General features: G+C 40.1%; 1 protein-coding gene across 2 annotated transcripts; it reads right to left on the bottom strand.

Moving 5' to 3' along the window:
* Positions 1–286: 286 nt before the first annotated feature.
* RSRC2 (arginine and serine rich coiled-coil 2) lies at positions 287–14,328 on the bottom strand. 2 transcript variants are annotated; one of them, XM_048323307.1, is made up of 10 exons: positions 14,212–14,328; positions 11,556–11,712; positions 10,979–11,022; positions 8,181–8,371; positions 7,092–7,235; positions 3,590–3,712; positions 3,413–3,492; positions 2,605–2,837; positions 1,244–1,333; positions 287–944 (listed from the first exon to the last, which is right to left on the bottom strand). In XM_048323307.1, exons 1-10 carry the CDS (start codon positions 14,215–14,217, stop codon positions 765–767), a joined length of 1,248 nt encoding a protein of 415 aa, XP_048179264.1. In that variant the 5' UTR covers positions 14,218–14,328; the 3' UTR covers positions 287–764. The 2 variants fall into 2 exon arrangements, with proteins under 2 accessions (XP_048179264.1, XP_048179265.1); XM_048323308.1 differs by lacking the exons at positions 11,556–11,712; positions 14,212–14,328 and adding an exon at positions 9,988–10,065 and having other exon boundaries at positions 8,181–8,393; positions 10,979–11,020.
* Positions 14,329–14,445: the final 117 nt, after the last annotated feature.

The raw sequence follows: 14,445 nt of genomic DNA, 5'->3' as shown, positions 1-14,445 counted from the left end.
GCCGGACTCACAAATGGAGGACGCGCTCCCGCCTCCAGAACCGGCATCGCTCCCGGTTTGGGAATTTTCTTCCTCTTCTGAGAAAGGGTCAGAGGTGGAGAGAGATGGGGCAGCAGCAGCGTGCAGGGCAAAAGTATCTCAAGTAGGGTGGCTGCAGTAAGGCCCCTCACTGCAGTATTTTAGGCAAATCCTACTTCAAAAGAACCAAACCAAAACCTCCTGAAGTTTTCCCTTCTCTTAACTGGCTGATGGGAGTTTGGCCCAAAAGACAAATTACCATATGACCTTAGAGAAAAAAAAGTCTTTATTATTAACCAGTTTTTTTGCACTGGATTATGTGCCTATTGGCCCAGACCGCTAAATAACATCTACACAATGTTTCTTTCATGTTTCAAGAATTGAAAATAACTGTACAAGGTTAAAGTACAAAAGTACACAAGACAGTGGACACGAAATATCCATGTATGAGTTCATCCCATCTGCTGCTTGGTTTGAAAAGTAGAACTTTTAACTAAAAAATACTGTCCTCCTCTAGTTCTGTCAAGTTTAATGGAAGTGGGTATAACCTGATTACAACACTAACACCAGTATCACTAATCTGATATTTACAAAAAGAATTGTATTTTTCAATAAATTAAAGTCAATGCAACACCCATGCAAGCTAGAATGCTAGCTTTTTGGTGAACAAGGACCCAACATGTGAACAAGAACCTTCCACAGTCCCAAACTTCAAAACAGCCTTTTTTCTTTCTTCCTTTCTTTTTTCAAACTGCATCCATTCCTCGCATGGAAGATGTGAACCCCAATCCCATTCCTCTTTGCGTGTGAGTCTGTGATCTTGCCATTTCATACTGCGCATCCAGATTTCTGAACACCTCCTCCTGCTGCTTCAGCGTTTTGTAACTCTCCTCGTCCACAGAACTGCAGCCAGCTTCATCCTCGCTCTGGAAACAGAACACAAAACATCAGCTCCAGGCAAGTAGGGGCTCACAAATTCCTACAAGATTATTGCTGCAACATCCTTGTGCAGATTTTCTCTGTCAAGAAACACACAGGCCTTCACCCAGTTGCTTTTTGAATTAAATTCAAATTTAGATGCTGTTTCTGAACTTAGTAGATATTTAAAAGCTCTTAACTACAACAGGTTATCTTAAAATCTTAACTGGCTAAGGTACGCTAAAATAAAAAGAGAAATCACTATCCTCCAGTTAATAAACTTAATTACATATTCAGGATTCTTTACCTTAATGCCCATCAGTTTTCTGAATTTGACATTTTGGTCCTTATTTCCAAAATTTAGTTTTTCCCATATTTCTGCAGACTGTGATTTATCCTGTTCAAAATTAAAAAAAAAAAACAACAAAACAAACGTGTCACCTTTTTATGTAAGATTCCATTAATAGCACAATAGAGCAGCAAGCAAAGCAACAGTGCTAAAGATGAGCCCATTCTGTACCACAGCTAGAAGAAAAAGGTTTCCAAGTCTGACATTCCTCCTGCAGCATCCTCACAGGAGCTCTTTGTGAGGGAAGTCTACCTAACCATGGTGTTCAAAACTGAGGTTTGTTCCTTCCTTGGGCATTTCCAAAGGTCTGGAAGCCTGGTGAGAATTCAGGCTTAAGGTAAATTATGGAAAACCGAATTTGTTTATTGCAATTAATCAATATACAGCACAATTCAGGAAGAAGTGCCCAGAGAGCATTCAGGGTTCTCCTGCCCTCCCTTTTGTATCCCACCATTGCCATGGGAACTGGTTTGTTTTTCACATCTTATGGAACAGTCTGTGAAAAGGTAAGGGAGCTTGTTACATAACTGCTGCATGATGCAAACCAGCCTAACAAACACTTCTATACCAGAGTAACAAAAGACAAAACTACAAATATTAAAATGGCCATTTTTTCCACAGTACCAGGAGGCAAAAACTCTACAGAAATCCAGCAACTTTTCAAAAAAGCAACTGCCATAAGTGCCTTTCTTACTTCACTAATTGCAAAGACATTTGACACAGCACAAAAACATGAAGGCTTATTTGTATTTACAACTTTTGTTAGGGTTAATATCGCATTACTCTGGTCCTGAAAAGTTACCAGCAAGGTCAACAGACTTGTCTTTGAAATCTGCAACTGGAGAGGACACAACTACCACATGAGAAATCTCCACAGTCCAACAAAGGAGAGGTCAATTATACACTCTGTACCTTAGCCATCCCTTCCCAGTAAGGGGAGGCCATCTGGATTTGATGTTTAGTTGCAAGTCATAGGTAAACTGACAAAAGTAACACTGAGATCCAACTATACCTCAGATTATGAGGCTTTATGATATTTGGGGTTTCCTTAACTCTTGTGTCACAACTATTTTATCACGGAAGGACTAATTATCTTAGTCCTTTCACTCCTACATCACAGAACATTCTGAGTTGGAAGGGACCCACAAGGATCATCAAAGCTCAGCTCCTGGTTTTACTAAAGTTTACCTCAGGCTGATATTAAAACTTGCTAACCAGTATGAAAGCAGTTGTGCTGGAAATAACATTAATCAGCATCCTTAAACTGAGTACAAGATACTCCCAGACAAATTTATGAAGGTAAGAAAAGCCAACATTACCCCTTCCTTTTTGCCTTGCCAAAGCATCTTCCGCTTTTTCTCTTGCTCAGCAAACTTCATGGGGTTCACTGCTGCTGGGTTGTAATAGCTGGGCACAGCTATGCCAGTCTCTGCCAGTGCCTTGGCCTGGAGCGCTGCCATCTGAGCTGCCATGGCGATCTGAGGGGTCACTTGTGTCCCCGACGCCAGCAGAGCAGCAACGTTGATGACGGAGCCTCCTGTGGCTGCAGCCGCTGAGGAACAAAGGGAACTTGCTAGAAGTAACTTCAGACTTTGGGGAAAAACCCCAACACACACACAAAACCCAATCACCAACCTGCCCCAGAACCAAACAAAAAAGCCAAACCCCTCAAACTTTTCCCTTCAATAGAAGTTGGAAGTGCACAAATGACAAATGCATGATAAAATGAATACATGTGATTTGTCAACTAAGGAACATGCCTCCAGCAGTTTTAAATAAAGCAGAACCAGAAGTGAAACTAATGCACCTTGTGGTTCTAAATAGCCCCCTGAGCAAGTAGCAGCCCAATGGCTATCATAAAATACTTTAACAGCCTAAGATACAACATTTTTCTTGTACACTCAGCAAGTAATAAGAAATCCCAATAGTTTTTGTTGGGGTTTAGTTTCTTTTTTTTTAGTTTTGGTTTTTTCAACATTTCCTAGTTCTCGCTGTGGTTCTTATTAGCAATTACATAAAGACAACCTGCCCATCTGTCAAATAAGATTGCAACACTCCATTAACATAGGCCTACTCCATCTTCCACTCACACTGCTGTTCAGAATTAATCTAATACACATGGACTACCTGCAGCCATTTCCTGTTGCTTCTGTTTTTCAACCATTTCTTTCTCTCTCTGTTCTTGCAGTTTCTTTGCTCTTTCCAGCCTAAAGACACATGAAAATAAAAACCATTTAGACATGCAAAATCAACATCAGGAGCCTAGTCATGTCACATATCATCAAAATCACCACAATTTCTGACCTTCTGGCTAAGGCTTCCTGTGCATCCATAGCTGTGTTCCGTCCCCGGAAAGGCGGAGGGCTCGGACTCCGGCTGTGGCTCCTGCTGAACCTTCGGGGCTTTTCAATTCTTTTCTTTCGCTCTCTGTAACCAAATTTAACAGTTGCTAAAACAATGAAGGTACACTTGCAGCTTAACATTTCATAAAGTATTTGATCACAGCATTGAAAATTTGCTTTATAATTAATTTGGAGCTCTCAAGAAAATCTTTTCAGAGAGTTTATACTACAACAGTTGCCTTGTAACAACACAGAGCTAAAACTGAAGATTTCCAGCTGTATGAGAATGCACAACTCTGGGTATTCATCTACCCTCTCATACTTAAGTGTTCAGAACAAATAGATCTGCTCTAGAGATTCTAAATCCTAAGGAAAATCATCTAATTTCTGGTAAAGTCAATTGCAAGAGAACTTGAATGAATCAAGCTAGAAGAACGCATTAAAACCATAAGAGACCTCCAAGCACTGTAATTATGTTAATAAGGAGCATTTTGAAGAGGCCCAATTTAAGAAGTGGAGTAGTACTTCAGGAAATTACTATTACTCTCCCCTAAATGTGCTTTGAAGGAGTCTACTAAGCTGAACATGTGATTTGTCTTGGGTTTCTCTTGGGAAGAGAACTCTGAAGCATGAATTACCTGGAGCCTGACCATCTGAAAATGACCCAGTTAGAATATATTTTTAAGCAAAATACCAAAGTATTCAGTTCAACTCTTCCTTACTAACCTTCTCCCCACCTCCCTCCAAGCAGGAGTCATTCTTAGGACATTTATATCTAATCCCATCTAAATAACAGCTACTCAAAATATACATAAAAAGTACTATTGGCAGTCCTCTGTGCCAGGATCATCAATATCTACAGTACAAGAGATAGGGTTTATCCCAGTTTAAGTCTCTGACACTGGTGTTTCAAACTAAGAAGTCACAGTCACTGAGAGTGTTCAACAAAGCTCAGTTTACAGGTGATATCACTCACACTTTTCCCAGATTTGCCATAATCAGTAAGCTCAGATGCACAAAGGTGTTTCTGCAATTTTTTTAAATGTTATTATCACCCATTTGGAGTAACAGCTAACTGGGGATAATGGCTAACTTGACAACAGCCACTTTCCATGGCATTCAGATATTCCCTTTCTTCTGTTTGCAACCTGGGCAGCATCTACAAACATCATGAAAGGCAGACTGAAGTTACAAAAAGATCCTTGTTTACATGACAAATCTGGTAGAATACAAAGGAGGCAAGACTTATCTTTTCAGAGAAGATGACAAGATGCAGATTCAGGCACTGGGAAGTGACAGATCTGCATTCCTGAGATAAGATGTAATGCATGTTTCAAAGATACCTTCATTTTTCCCGTGCTGACTATTGTTGTTTGGTCTTGTCTTTGGTCTGATGCTTTATTGCACTGGTAAACATCAAGGAAATAAATATTTGAGCTTTTGTATTGAAGTATTTCCATTTGAAACAAGCAGCTGGTGTCATCTTTTCCACCTAGCATTTAATCAGAGCCACACCACTAAAGAACTGCTAGGAGGTTCTAGGCACTCACAAACAAAAAAATTGCTTTAAATGCCTGTGAGGACAGATCACTTCAAAATCTGAGCTTGAGATTATGCAAAGAACCATCAAGAGAAAGTCAAGCTCTGCCATTTACAAATGCTTCTGCCACAGCCTGCTCACTGTAACACAACAAATACTGGATGTCAGGAATGAGGGAATTCCTTTCACAGGCTGAGCTTTAACAGGGTAGATTTCCACATCATGTTTATCTGGATTGTGCAGAGTTTGCCTTGAGGATTGCCCCATAAGTCACTTTCTTTTCTGGGCTTTGTCTGAGCCCTGAACTTGATGAAGTGTTCTAGCTCCGGATAAAAAAAAGACTTATGCCTCATTTACATGCACCCTCTAGGATGTGCAAGACACAAAGAGTACTTAAAAGAAAAGGATTCTTGCAGTATGTCCACCAGTATCCCACGAGGCCTGTTTCCAGTTGGAGAAACTCCTAAGCTATGACTATCCCTTATGTTTTCTTCCCCCATTTGATGTTTTGTTTCAGGTAATTTGAATTCCACTGCAGAAGCCAAAATCTATTCTGGGGCATGAAGTTTTTATGGAGCCATTAAACACAACATTCAAAATGACTTTTAAAAACAGTATGTGCACATTATCTACAGTAAATGGCAAAAACGGGGAGCCAAAGCCTTGCAGAACGTGCTGAATGTGGCTTAAGTACCATTAAATACAAGTAACGTGTACCAACTGCAGACCCAGCTCTACTCACCCCAGCCCAATGTTTGGTAGAAAGTGCGTATCAAAAATATGACACAAACCATGTAATTCAACTATTTCTTCAGAAAGATAAGTCTTCTGAACAGTTTCACAAGGGATGTTGTAGCATTACACGAGTGTGATTGTTAAGACTCCAATGTTCCACTGTAATGTTGAGTAGTCATAACCAGTCATAGGGCAATTTAAAATATTCTGGTGAAAACACACTAAGAGAACTGGAACACTGTCAACACTTTCTTGGAGCTCTGCAGGGACACTGATTTTCATTCAAACTACTTTCAACAAAACATCTGTAGCAGTCATTAAGTTGTATTTCAGCTTCACCATTGAGAAAATCCTACAGGGCATTAAGAATGCAAAGGTGATACAGAGACTCAGAATTCTACACCAAAATACTGAATGCATTATCAGTATTGAAAAACATTAACTTCTATACAGCGATGAAAATGTCAACTTCAGCATATCCTACATGAGGTATGGAATCAACTCTGTCACAGACCCAGACCAAGCCAGTATGTATCTAGATCAAGTGCTTCTAGAATTAAAGGAAGAAATCAAAACACTGACGGGAAAAAAATTAATGTTATAAATATTCTCAAGCTGAACTTGACAAAGAGGAGCTCTTAATCACTAACACTGAAGAAGAGTACATTCACATCAGAAATGATCCATCTGAACTAAAATTCACCTTAACACCACCCCAACTGTCACTTCACAGAAAAATTAAATTAACTTTGTGGAGCTGATCAGAATTAGTTTCTGATCTGTGTATCTGCTCTGACAGCCAGTGATTCCCAGTTAAACTCTCCTTTTCTCCTACATACACAAACTGAAGGGATAAATACACCACTATGCCAACCACACTACTATTTAATCAAACACACGAAAGGGTCACCTGTATCTTATTCTTCAGTTCTTCCCACTTCAATAATATTGGTAACAAGAAGTCAAACTATGAAAAGCCAAGAGTTTGAGACCTTTCAGCTGTCTAGGACAAATGTCTCTGTAAGACTAAGCAAGCCACCCAGTCCTGAACCCACTCTCTCAGCACAGCTGCAAAAAGGCCCAACACATTTAGCCGCACTGAACAGACATTAAGTGGCAAATCCATCCCATCAGCCCACCACAGAATGTTCAAACAAACGTCACCAAGTATACGGAAGGCAACACTTACCTGCTTCTGCTCCTGGTTCTGCTTTTACTTCTACTTCTATGTCTGTGTCTAGATCTTGATCTAGAGCGAGATCTGATCCGTCGCTTTCTCTCTCTGCTGCGAGATCGGGATTTTTTCCTATCACGACTTCTACTACGATGACGTCTGAAACACATGCCCCGAATTCTTATACATATTCTTGTGTTCAAATGCCGTTTGTACTTAAGGACTTACACATGGGTTCGTCACCACAGAGAAAAAAATGGACCAGGCAGGGTGGGGAGACTACAAACTACACATGGAAATTCTCATGCCTAGAACAGGTTAAGCTGTAGGAAAGGGATGAAATGGGAAAGGAACCAAACCCCACCACCAGCCACAACTGAGCTGCACAGTTTATGTAAATAACCATACTCAACGACACTTATTTTTAGCTGTTCACTGAAGTGTACATCTCAAAACAAATATAAAGCCAAACTAATCTGATGTAAGAGTGTTAAATCCAAGGCAACAAAATCCTGCTCCTCTCCATGGTATTTGAAGACCTCTGGGAAAGATGCTCAAATTCTAGCCTGTGAGTCACATCCAGTCCCTCAGCCTGTCATTAGCCAAAGCTTGTTCCTTGCTACCCTGTTTGCTGCAGATCCCTCAGCTACAAAAGAAGAAGTTCTGCTGGCAGCAGCCTGTTTGTCCCAGGCAATTTTCCTACCCTCAGAACATGCTGGGTGGGCTACCAGGCAAGGAGAACTGGCCAGCACTCCCTCTGAGGAAGCTCATGATCTAGGAGGTGAAGAGCCTAAGGTGTATTTGCTTTCCTGTCACTGACAATAGGATACATTTAATACTCTGTTTAATATTTTCTATACCAATTATAAACATGAGACACATCCCTACATAAAGTCTGAGAGCTATTTTGTACTTTTATTTCAAACCAATCTGCAAAAAAACTATCTACAAACGCACTACCCAGTGAAAACTGAAACATGCAATATAAACTGATCCTTTACACTAGGTCAGGAACAGAGCTCAGCTGTACTTCAGTAGTCTACAATAATTCCAAATATGCCTTTTGGAAATACACTCACACAATAATCACATATAACAACTTACCTTTCCCGAGACCTGGATCTTGAATGACTCCTCCCTCTGGATGACTTTCTCTCTTTGCGTTTATGCCTCTCCTCACCATTTTCAGATGAATTTAGGCTATCTCTTCCCTTGTCAGAAGAATGCTCTTTGTCATTGTGGTCTTCAGATTTGTGCTTCTTGGAGGACTTCTCTTTGGATTCATGTCTTCTTGCCTGTTTTAAGAAGAAGTTGGTTCTTTCAGGAAAATAGTGCAACAAAGAGAGTTAGTATGGGTATCAGAAGATAAAAATGCTAAGTTGTGATGCAACATTAGTAACCTTAGGAGTGTGACTCAATCATGAGCCACGGCTGCTTTACCTAATGCCACCAACTACCCAAAGTTGCAAATGAACTCTTACCATTTTTTCCCCTTTTCCCTCCTCCCACTGTCTATAAAAGTTTTTTAAGGTATCCATCAAGGTATCTTTACAGTGCTTCCATATAAGACTCACAGCATTGTAACAAAAAATCTGTCCTTTTCAGTTATTGTCTCCATTCCAAGCACATAAGTACCTATCTTAAAGAACCTGACAGTTTATGAATATGCATGTATATAAACAGAGCTGCAGTGACTATTTAATATTTGCCTAAGCCTTCCATGTAGAAAGTTACTAAAATCCACACATAGTTACAGACATACTATTTTGCTTTTAGAACTAAAAAAATCTTTTAGTCATCACTGGGTAATTATTTTCTAGAGCAAAACTCTCTTCAGTAACTTCCAACAGTTTTTACTAAGCAAAGTGATAATTTACATGGCTGACATCCCACTTTTAGTATTTCAAACGAACATGCATCACTCAGACTTCCCACAGTAGTTTTAAATTACAGATATGCTGCTCCACTATACCGCAATTCCTTCCTGCAGTGCCTCTTAAAAAAAGAAAAAAAAAAAAAAAAATTCCTTTTTATAGCTGCAATGCCAAAAATATTTAGCAAGGTCAGACCCGATTTTTGCCAGTGCTCTCCTTAGAGACTAAGTCGTGACATCAACACCCTTTCTTAATATATCCAGTGTGTTTTGAAACCTTTCCAGCACAAAAGTATAGCCCACTAAGTGTTACATTTTAATAATGTTCTGCTCAAGTCACAGATCAAGCATGATACATTCGTTTTAGATAAACCCCAATTATTCAAAAGTTGTTTGGTTGGTTTTCGTGCTTATCTGTATCTGTTAACTACTCATAAAACCTTTTCTTCCATCAGAACTCTTTCTCAAATGAATCTGGAGAATATATTATACCCACTTGTCCAAACCTAACTTTTTATTAATTGGTATCCATTTCTAAATATATTTGATTACTGTTCTTCAAGTTAACAAATATTAGATAATTTTCCTGCTTTCACAGTATTTAATTTTTAACTCCTATAATAATCAGTTGTTACATCTGAGGTTACCTGTACACTAATTTTAAGTATGTATTTATATAAATAGTTCTCACATACATACTAAGAAGAATTACTGATATTCAGCATTTAGTCTACAGACAGAGCTTAATATTGCAAATCAGTGACAACAGTACATCTACTGTGGGAGATGATTTCTCATCTGTTCACTCTGTGAAACTTAAAAGCTGCTAAATAAATTGTGTAAGATTAGATCCAACAACCTAGCAAAGCACTGGACAGGATTTTAAACACCTTTGTTTTTAATCATTAAAGAGTCTTAGAATTTTTTATTTTAATCACATTTTTCAGACACACACTTAGTAATAAAACCACCATTATATCCCATAACGGATTTAAGATATTTTTAAGGGAAATATGAGTTTGAATGACTAATAGTTACCTTATCATGAAGTAGGCTTATAATTTTGCTATCTGAGTCTGCAGCGTCTTCAGTTCAGTCTCTTCGCGCATTAGCACGCTGAGTATGATTTATTATAGAAATGTTATCATGTGAGCTAAACAATATATTATTCAATTTCACAAAAACTCGCCTAGATTTTTCTTTCCTCCTTTCTTTTTTTTTTTTTTTTTAAACAGAGCTTCCATTGGAATGTGGGAGGGAGAAGTTCCTGACCCGGGTTTGAAGTTAAAAAGTCCCTTATCTGTCCCAGCCTATTGCCCCACACGGCTTAAGCTTCTTTATGATTATTTCGATGCTCCTGGTTTGCTTGTTTCAGCTCTTCTCTGGTGTGTGAGCCAGTTATTTTTAAGGCATTATTGATGCTGTCTCTTCTCACTCCCCTATATATACACATACACATTCATTTATTTTAAGAGACAGCCCTCTGAAATTTTTGCTGCTACTGTCACATTTCCAGCTGACTCAGCTTGTTTGTCAAGCTATGACAGCCTTTACAATTAAAGGATGCAATAAACATAGCGCAGTCCAGTGGGGAATTATTTTTAATACACCTAAGTAGACAGGTATGTATTATTCAAAGTCCTGAACACTGGCCAGGAACAAAGCCACCCAAGGCTTTTGGATAATGGAAGCTCTGTAAAAGTGATCAAGAACACCATCCTACTTCTCCACATGAACTCTCTCGGCTGTTTCCACAAAAATTAAAAAAAAAAAAAGAAAAAAAAAAAAGAAAGAAATTAAGTTACTAGTTTCTGAAAGCACTCTCTATAAAGCTATTACCTTGTCAACATGATGGCTGCAATCATGCTTCACTATGAAAGGCTCTCCATATCCATTTTTAAGCTTAAAGTTTTCAATTTCTTGTACTTACCATAAAGTCATTTATATAGGTTTACACATACATATGTGCATTACTACAAGATATTTTTAAAGATGTACAATTACCTAAACGCTACAAAGTGTTAATTACCTCTTTGCTTCTGCTCCGGCTTCTGTGTTTTCTGCCTTCAGTATCTGGAGAAGAAAACATTTACTGTCATTTACCAAGATAAAGAGACGATCACCTGGCTATAATCTTTCTAGCTCCTTTCTGTTACTCCACCCCTTAAAGTCAAAACATAAAAACCAAACAGCACTATTTGAATAGCTACTGCAGAAAGCAAACTCTGGTTGTTAGTCCCAGTTCTTTGCACTGACGGTGAAAAACTAACCCACATCATACTCCAATCATGTTTTCCTGCCAGGTAACCTTACTCTCCTTACAACCATGCAAAAGTATCCCAGTCTACGCTTATCTAATCAAAATGAAACAAAATAAGACAGTTTCCTGTTTGGTGCGGTCTGATCATGTCCCCCCTCCCCGATCCCCTCAACACTGATAAGACCTTTTCCCTCAGCAGTTTCAATATTTAGGATACACCCCTGAAGTTAGCAGATTCATTTTTTTCCCCAATTCTAAAAAGTTACTAGAGCTAGGTCTGTTTTTCCCAAAATTGCTTCAAAGAGAATTCAGCTCTACAAGCAGTTTGCTTCCATCGAGACCATACCTGATTTCCGTCTTCTTTCCCTTGACCGTGAGCGTGATCTCGAATAATGATGCTTTGATGTTCTGGGAGAACTGGAGGCATCTGATTGTTCCTTTTTCTTCTCTCTTTCTGGAGAGGATTTTTCTGGGACTACTCCATCTCGTTCTGTATCACTACCCTACACATGAAGACAGGACGTTTAAAAAGCAGAAGCTTAGGACTGAAAACCAAGAAAAAAACCAATTTACCTCATGCTTCCTCTGAAGATACACCTAATTTTTTTTCTGTAAAGACAATGCTGTGTTCATCCCATGCTCGGACAATAGCTTTATAGACTTGCAGTGAACTGTGTAAATGCATGCAAATTGATTTTTCAAGATTTTAATAAAGAGAACTGATATAAAATGAACATTTTGCTTTCTCACTACATTAAAGTGTACTTTATTTTTCCCATGTACTTCTGAGAGTATCAGTAACACTAAACTCTGATGCAGTTTTCTCTAAATGGTGTTTGTAGCTCAATCACTTTCTAGCATTTCCATGACCAGGATTACTTAAGGACAATGCTGTCCCAACAGATCTGAGTGACCTCACAAGTTTGGGCATTACTGAGGCACAGCACAAAATCCCCAGAGTGTTCTGAAGCATGGAATGAACTTTGAAGAGAGAAATGCAGCAAGGTGCATTGTTTTAGTGTTAGACAGCTAACTCTGGAATGAGGAAACACCTCAACAGTATCTCTGTGCAAAAATATTTATTTGTATGAGAGCACATACAGGTCACTTACACCTGTTCCAACAATATTGCATTTTTCTCAGATAATGAAAACCAAGATGTTCCCTTCACTCCTTCTAAACTTTGATCTAGGAGGACTAAATCCAAAAACTATGCTTGTGAAATCAAGATACTCTATAACTCAGTCTGTGAGAGGTAAATGAGTACAACTGGTGTACAATGCACTGAAAGGAACAGAGTGAAAAAGTACACACTGGGAAGGTGAATCTGCTCTCATTAATGATTTTACAGGTTCACTGGTTGTGTCCTGATCTCCTAAGTGCCAGTCATAATCAAACCTTCTGAACACCATGGGGCTGCAGAAGATGTCACTAAGGTCATCATTTGGCCCAGAATCGCTACTCAGGAAGACATTTAGTGTAGCAGACGACTCAAACTTACAGCTGTCCACTCACTGCAACTGATCAACGGTTTGCAAATTGAACAAGACATGTGAAAATCTCTCAAATGTTCATTTACATCCACTGCTTTGAAAACAAAGCAGCTGCTTTTTCTTACACAACAGGCATTGCAGATTGTCATTAATATACTGTGTACTTATGGCAGACTTTCTTCATTACATGCTACAGGTAAATATTTGGATTTCTATTTCAGCTACTACTGTTTACATTTTGAAGCTACTTGAGAAGAACGAGAATATCAGCTAAGAGTGTAAATTAGCTGGAATTTAAAACACACCATCCAAGTGAAACTGAGCCCACTGCCACATTTTCCAAGGCCACCAATCTCATTATTTACACAGTGCTGCTCATTAGTGCCCTTGTGCTCTGCACCTGAAGGAAATCTCTGTGCTACAAAAAAACCTCCAGCAATAAAAAAGCTGATAGCATTCAGGGAGATTATTCTCAGTTCTCAGACTGGCCACAGGCACAGTGTTACCTTGAATAAGCTCCTCACCTACACTTTAGAGGAACCTCCGAATATAGTAGTAATACTTTAATCTAAGTGCAAAACCCCGTGCACATAATTAAAGTCCTTTTACAGAAAAATGTATCTTAATCTTAACAGGTTAAGTTATATAACAACGACAATAAAATAATTTTAAAAGAATTTTCTCCAGAAGTTTACAGTCCCCCTGTTCTGTTTCACCACTGGTCCAATTTTCAAGACAAAATACTTAATTACCAGATTAGACACCGCAAAACGCTTAAAGTCAACTTTGAAAAGTCCTACCACTTTCAAGTCCGATTTGTTGGTTTTTTTTGTCAAAACTATTCAACAACTTTTGAAAAAATTAACCACATCAGGCAAAGTCTCTGATAACTTTTACTGATTCCTCAACCCAGTCAGGGGTGAAATTCCTTCATACGTTACCAGAGGACAGAATTTTTTCAGAGAAAATAAAACTACACTTAGACCCTGTTTCAACATGAAGGGCAGTGGTAACTACAGCAGAGGCGCTTCCCATCGATATTAACCATAAAAAGCAGGATGGGAGGAAATTAACTGGATACAAAAAAACCTGTGACCAAACACAAAGGGCAAAGAAAAGCAGAGAAACGAAAATTTAACACGGCACAGACAGCAGGTCGCTCCCCTCACAGAGAAGCTTCGCCCCACACTCCCCATGAGAAACGCCAGTATCGCCACAGCACTTCTCCCCCAAGCCATAGAACCACCGGGGCTCAATCCCAGGGAGTCTTCGCCTCTCTCCAAGCCCCAAGGAATGAAACAGAAACTTCTGGAGACATGGATTGAAGCGTTGAGCGCAGCGCGGCCGCCCCTCCCCGAGCCCATCATGGCGCCGCAGCCGAAGGCGCGGCGGGCGCCATTTTGTGTCTCAGCGCACACGGCTCCCGACGCGGCCCTCCCCGGCTCTGCCCCCCCTCAGCCCTTTCCCCGCCACTCCCGCTCCAAAACCCCGGCAGCAACCGCCGCTCACCGCCATGACCGAGAGCCCGGGCCGCCGCCGCCGCCCCTCAGCAACCTCCTCGCAGGGCTCGACCTCCCTCGGCTGCGCGGCCACAGCGATCGCGCGCGGCCCCGCCCGCCCTCACTGCGGGTGCCCGGATGTGGCGCTGCGGGGGGAGCGCGGAGGAGCGCGGTGCGTTGTGGGCCGGGGAGGCGCGTTCTCGTTCGCGGAGGTTTGGCCACTGCCGCGACCCGTAGAGCCTGT

This window comes from Corvus hawaiiensis, chromosome 18 (genome assembly GCF_020740725.1).
Source record: "Corvus hawaiiensis isolate bCorHaw1 chromosome 18, bCorHaw1.pri.cur, whole genome shotgun sequence".
In the NCBI taxonomy this organism is placed as follows: domain Eukaryota; kingdom Metazoa; phylum Chordata; class Aves; order Passeriformes; family Corvidae; genus Corvus; species Corvus hawaiiensis.
This window is presented reverse-complemented; position numbering and strand designations above follow the sequence as displayed.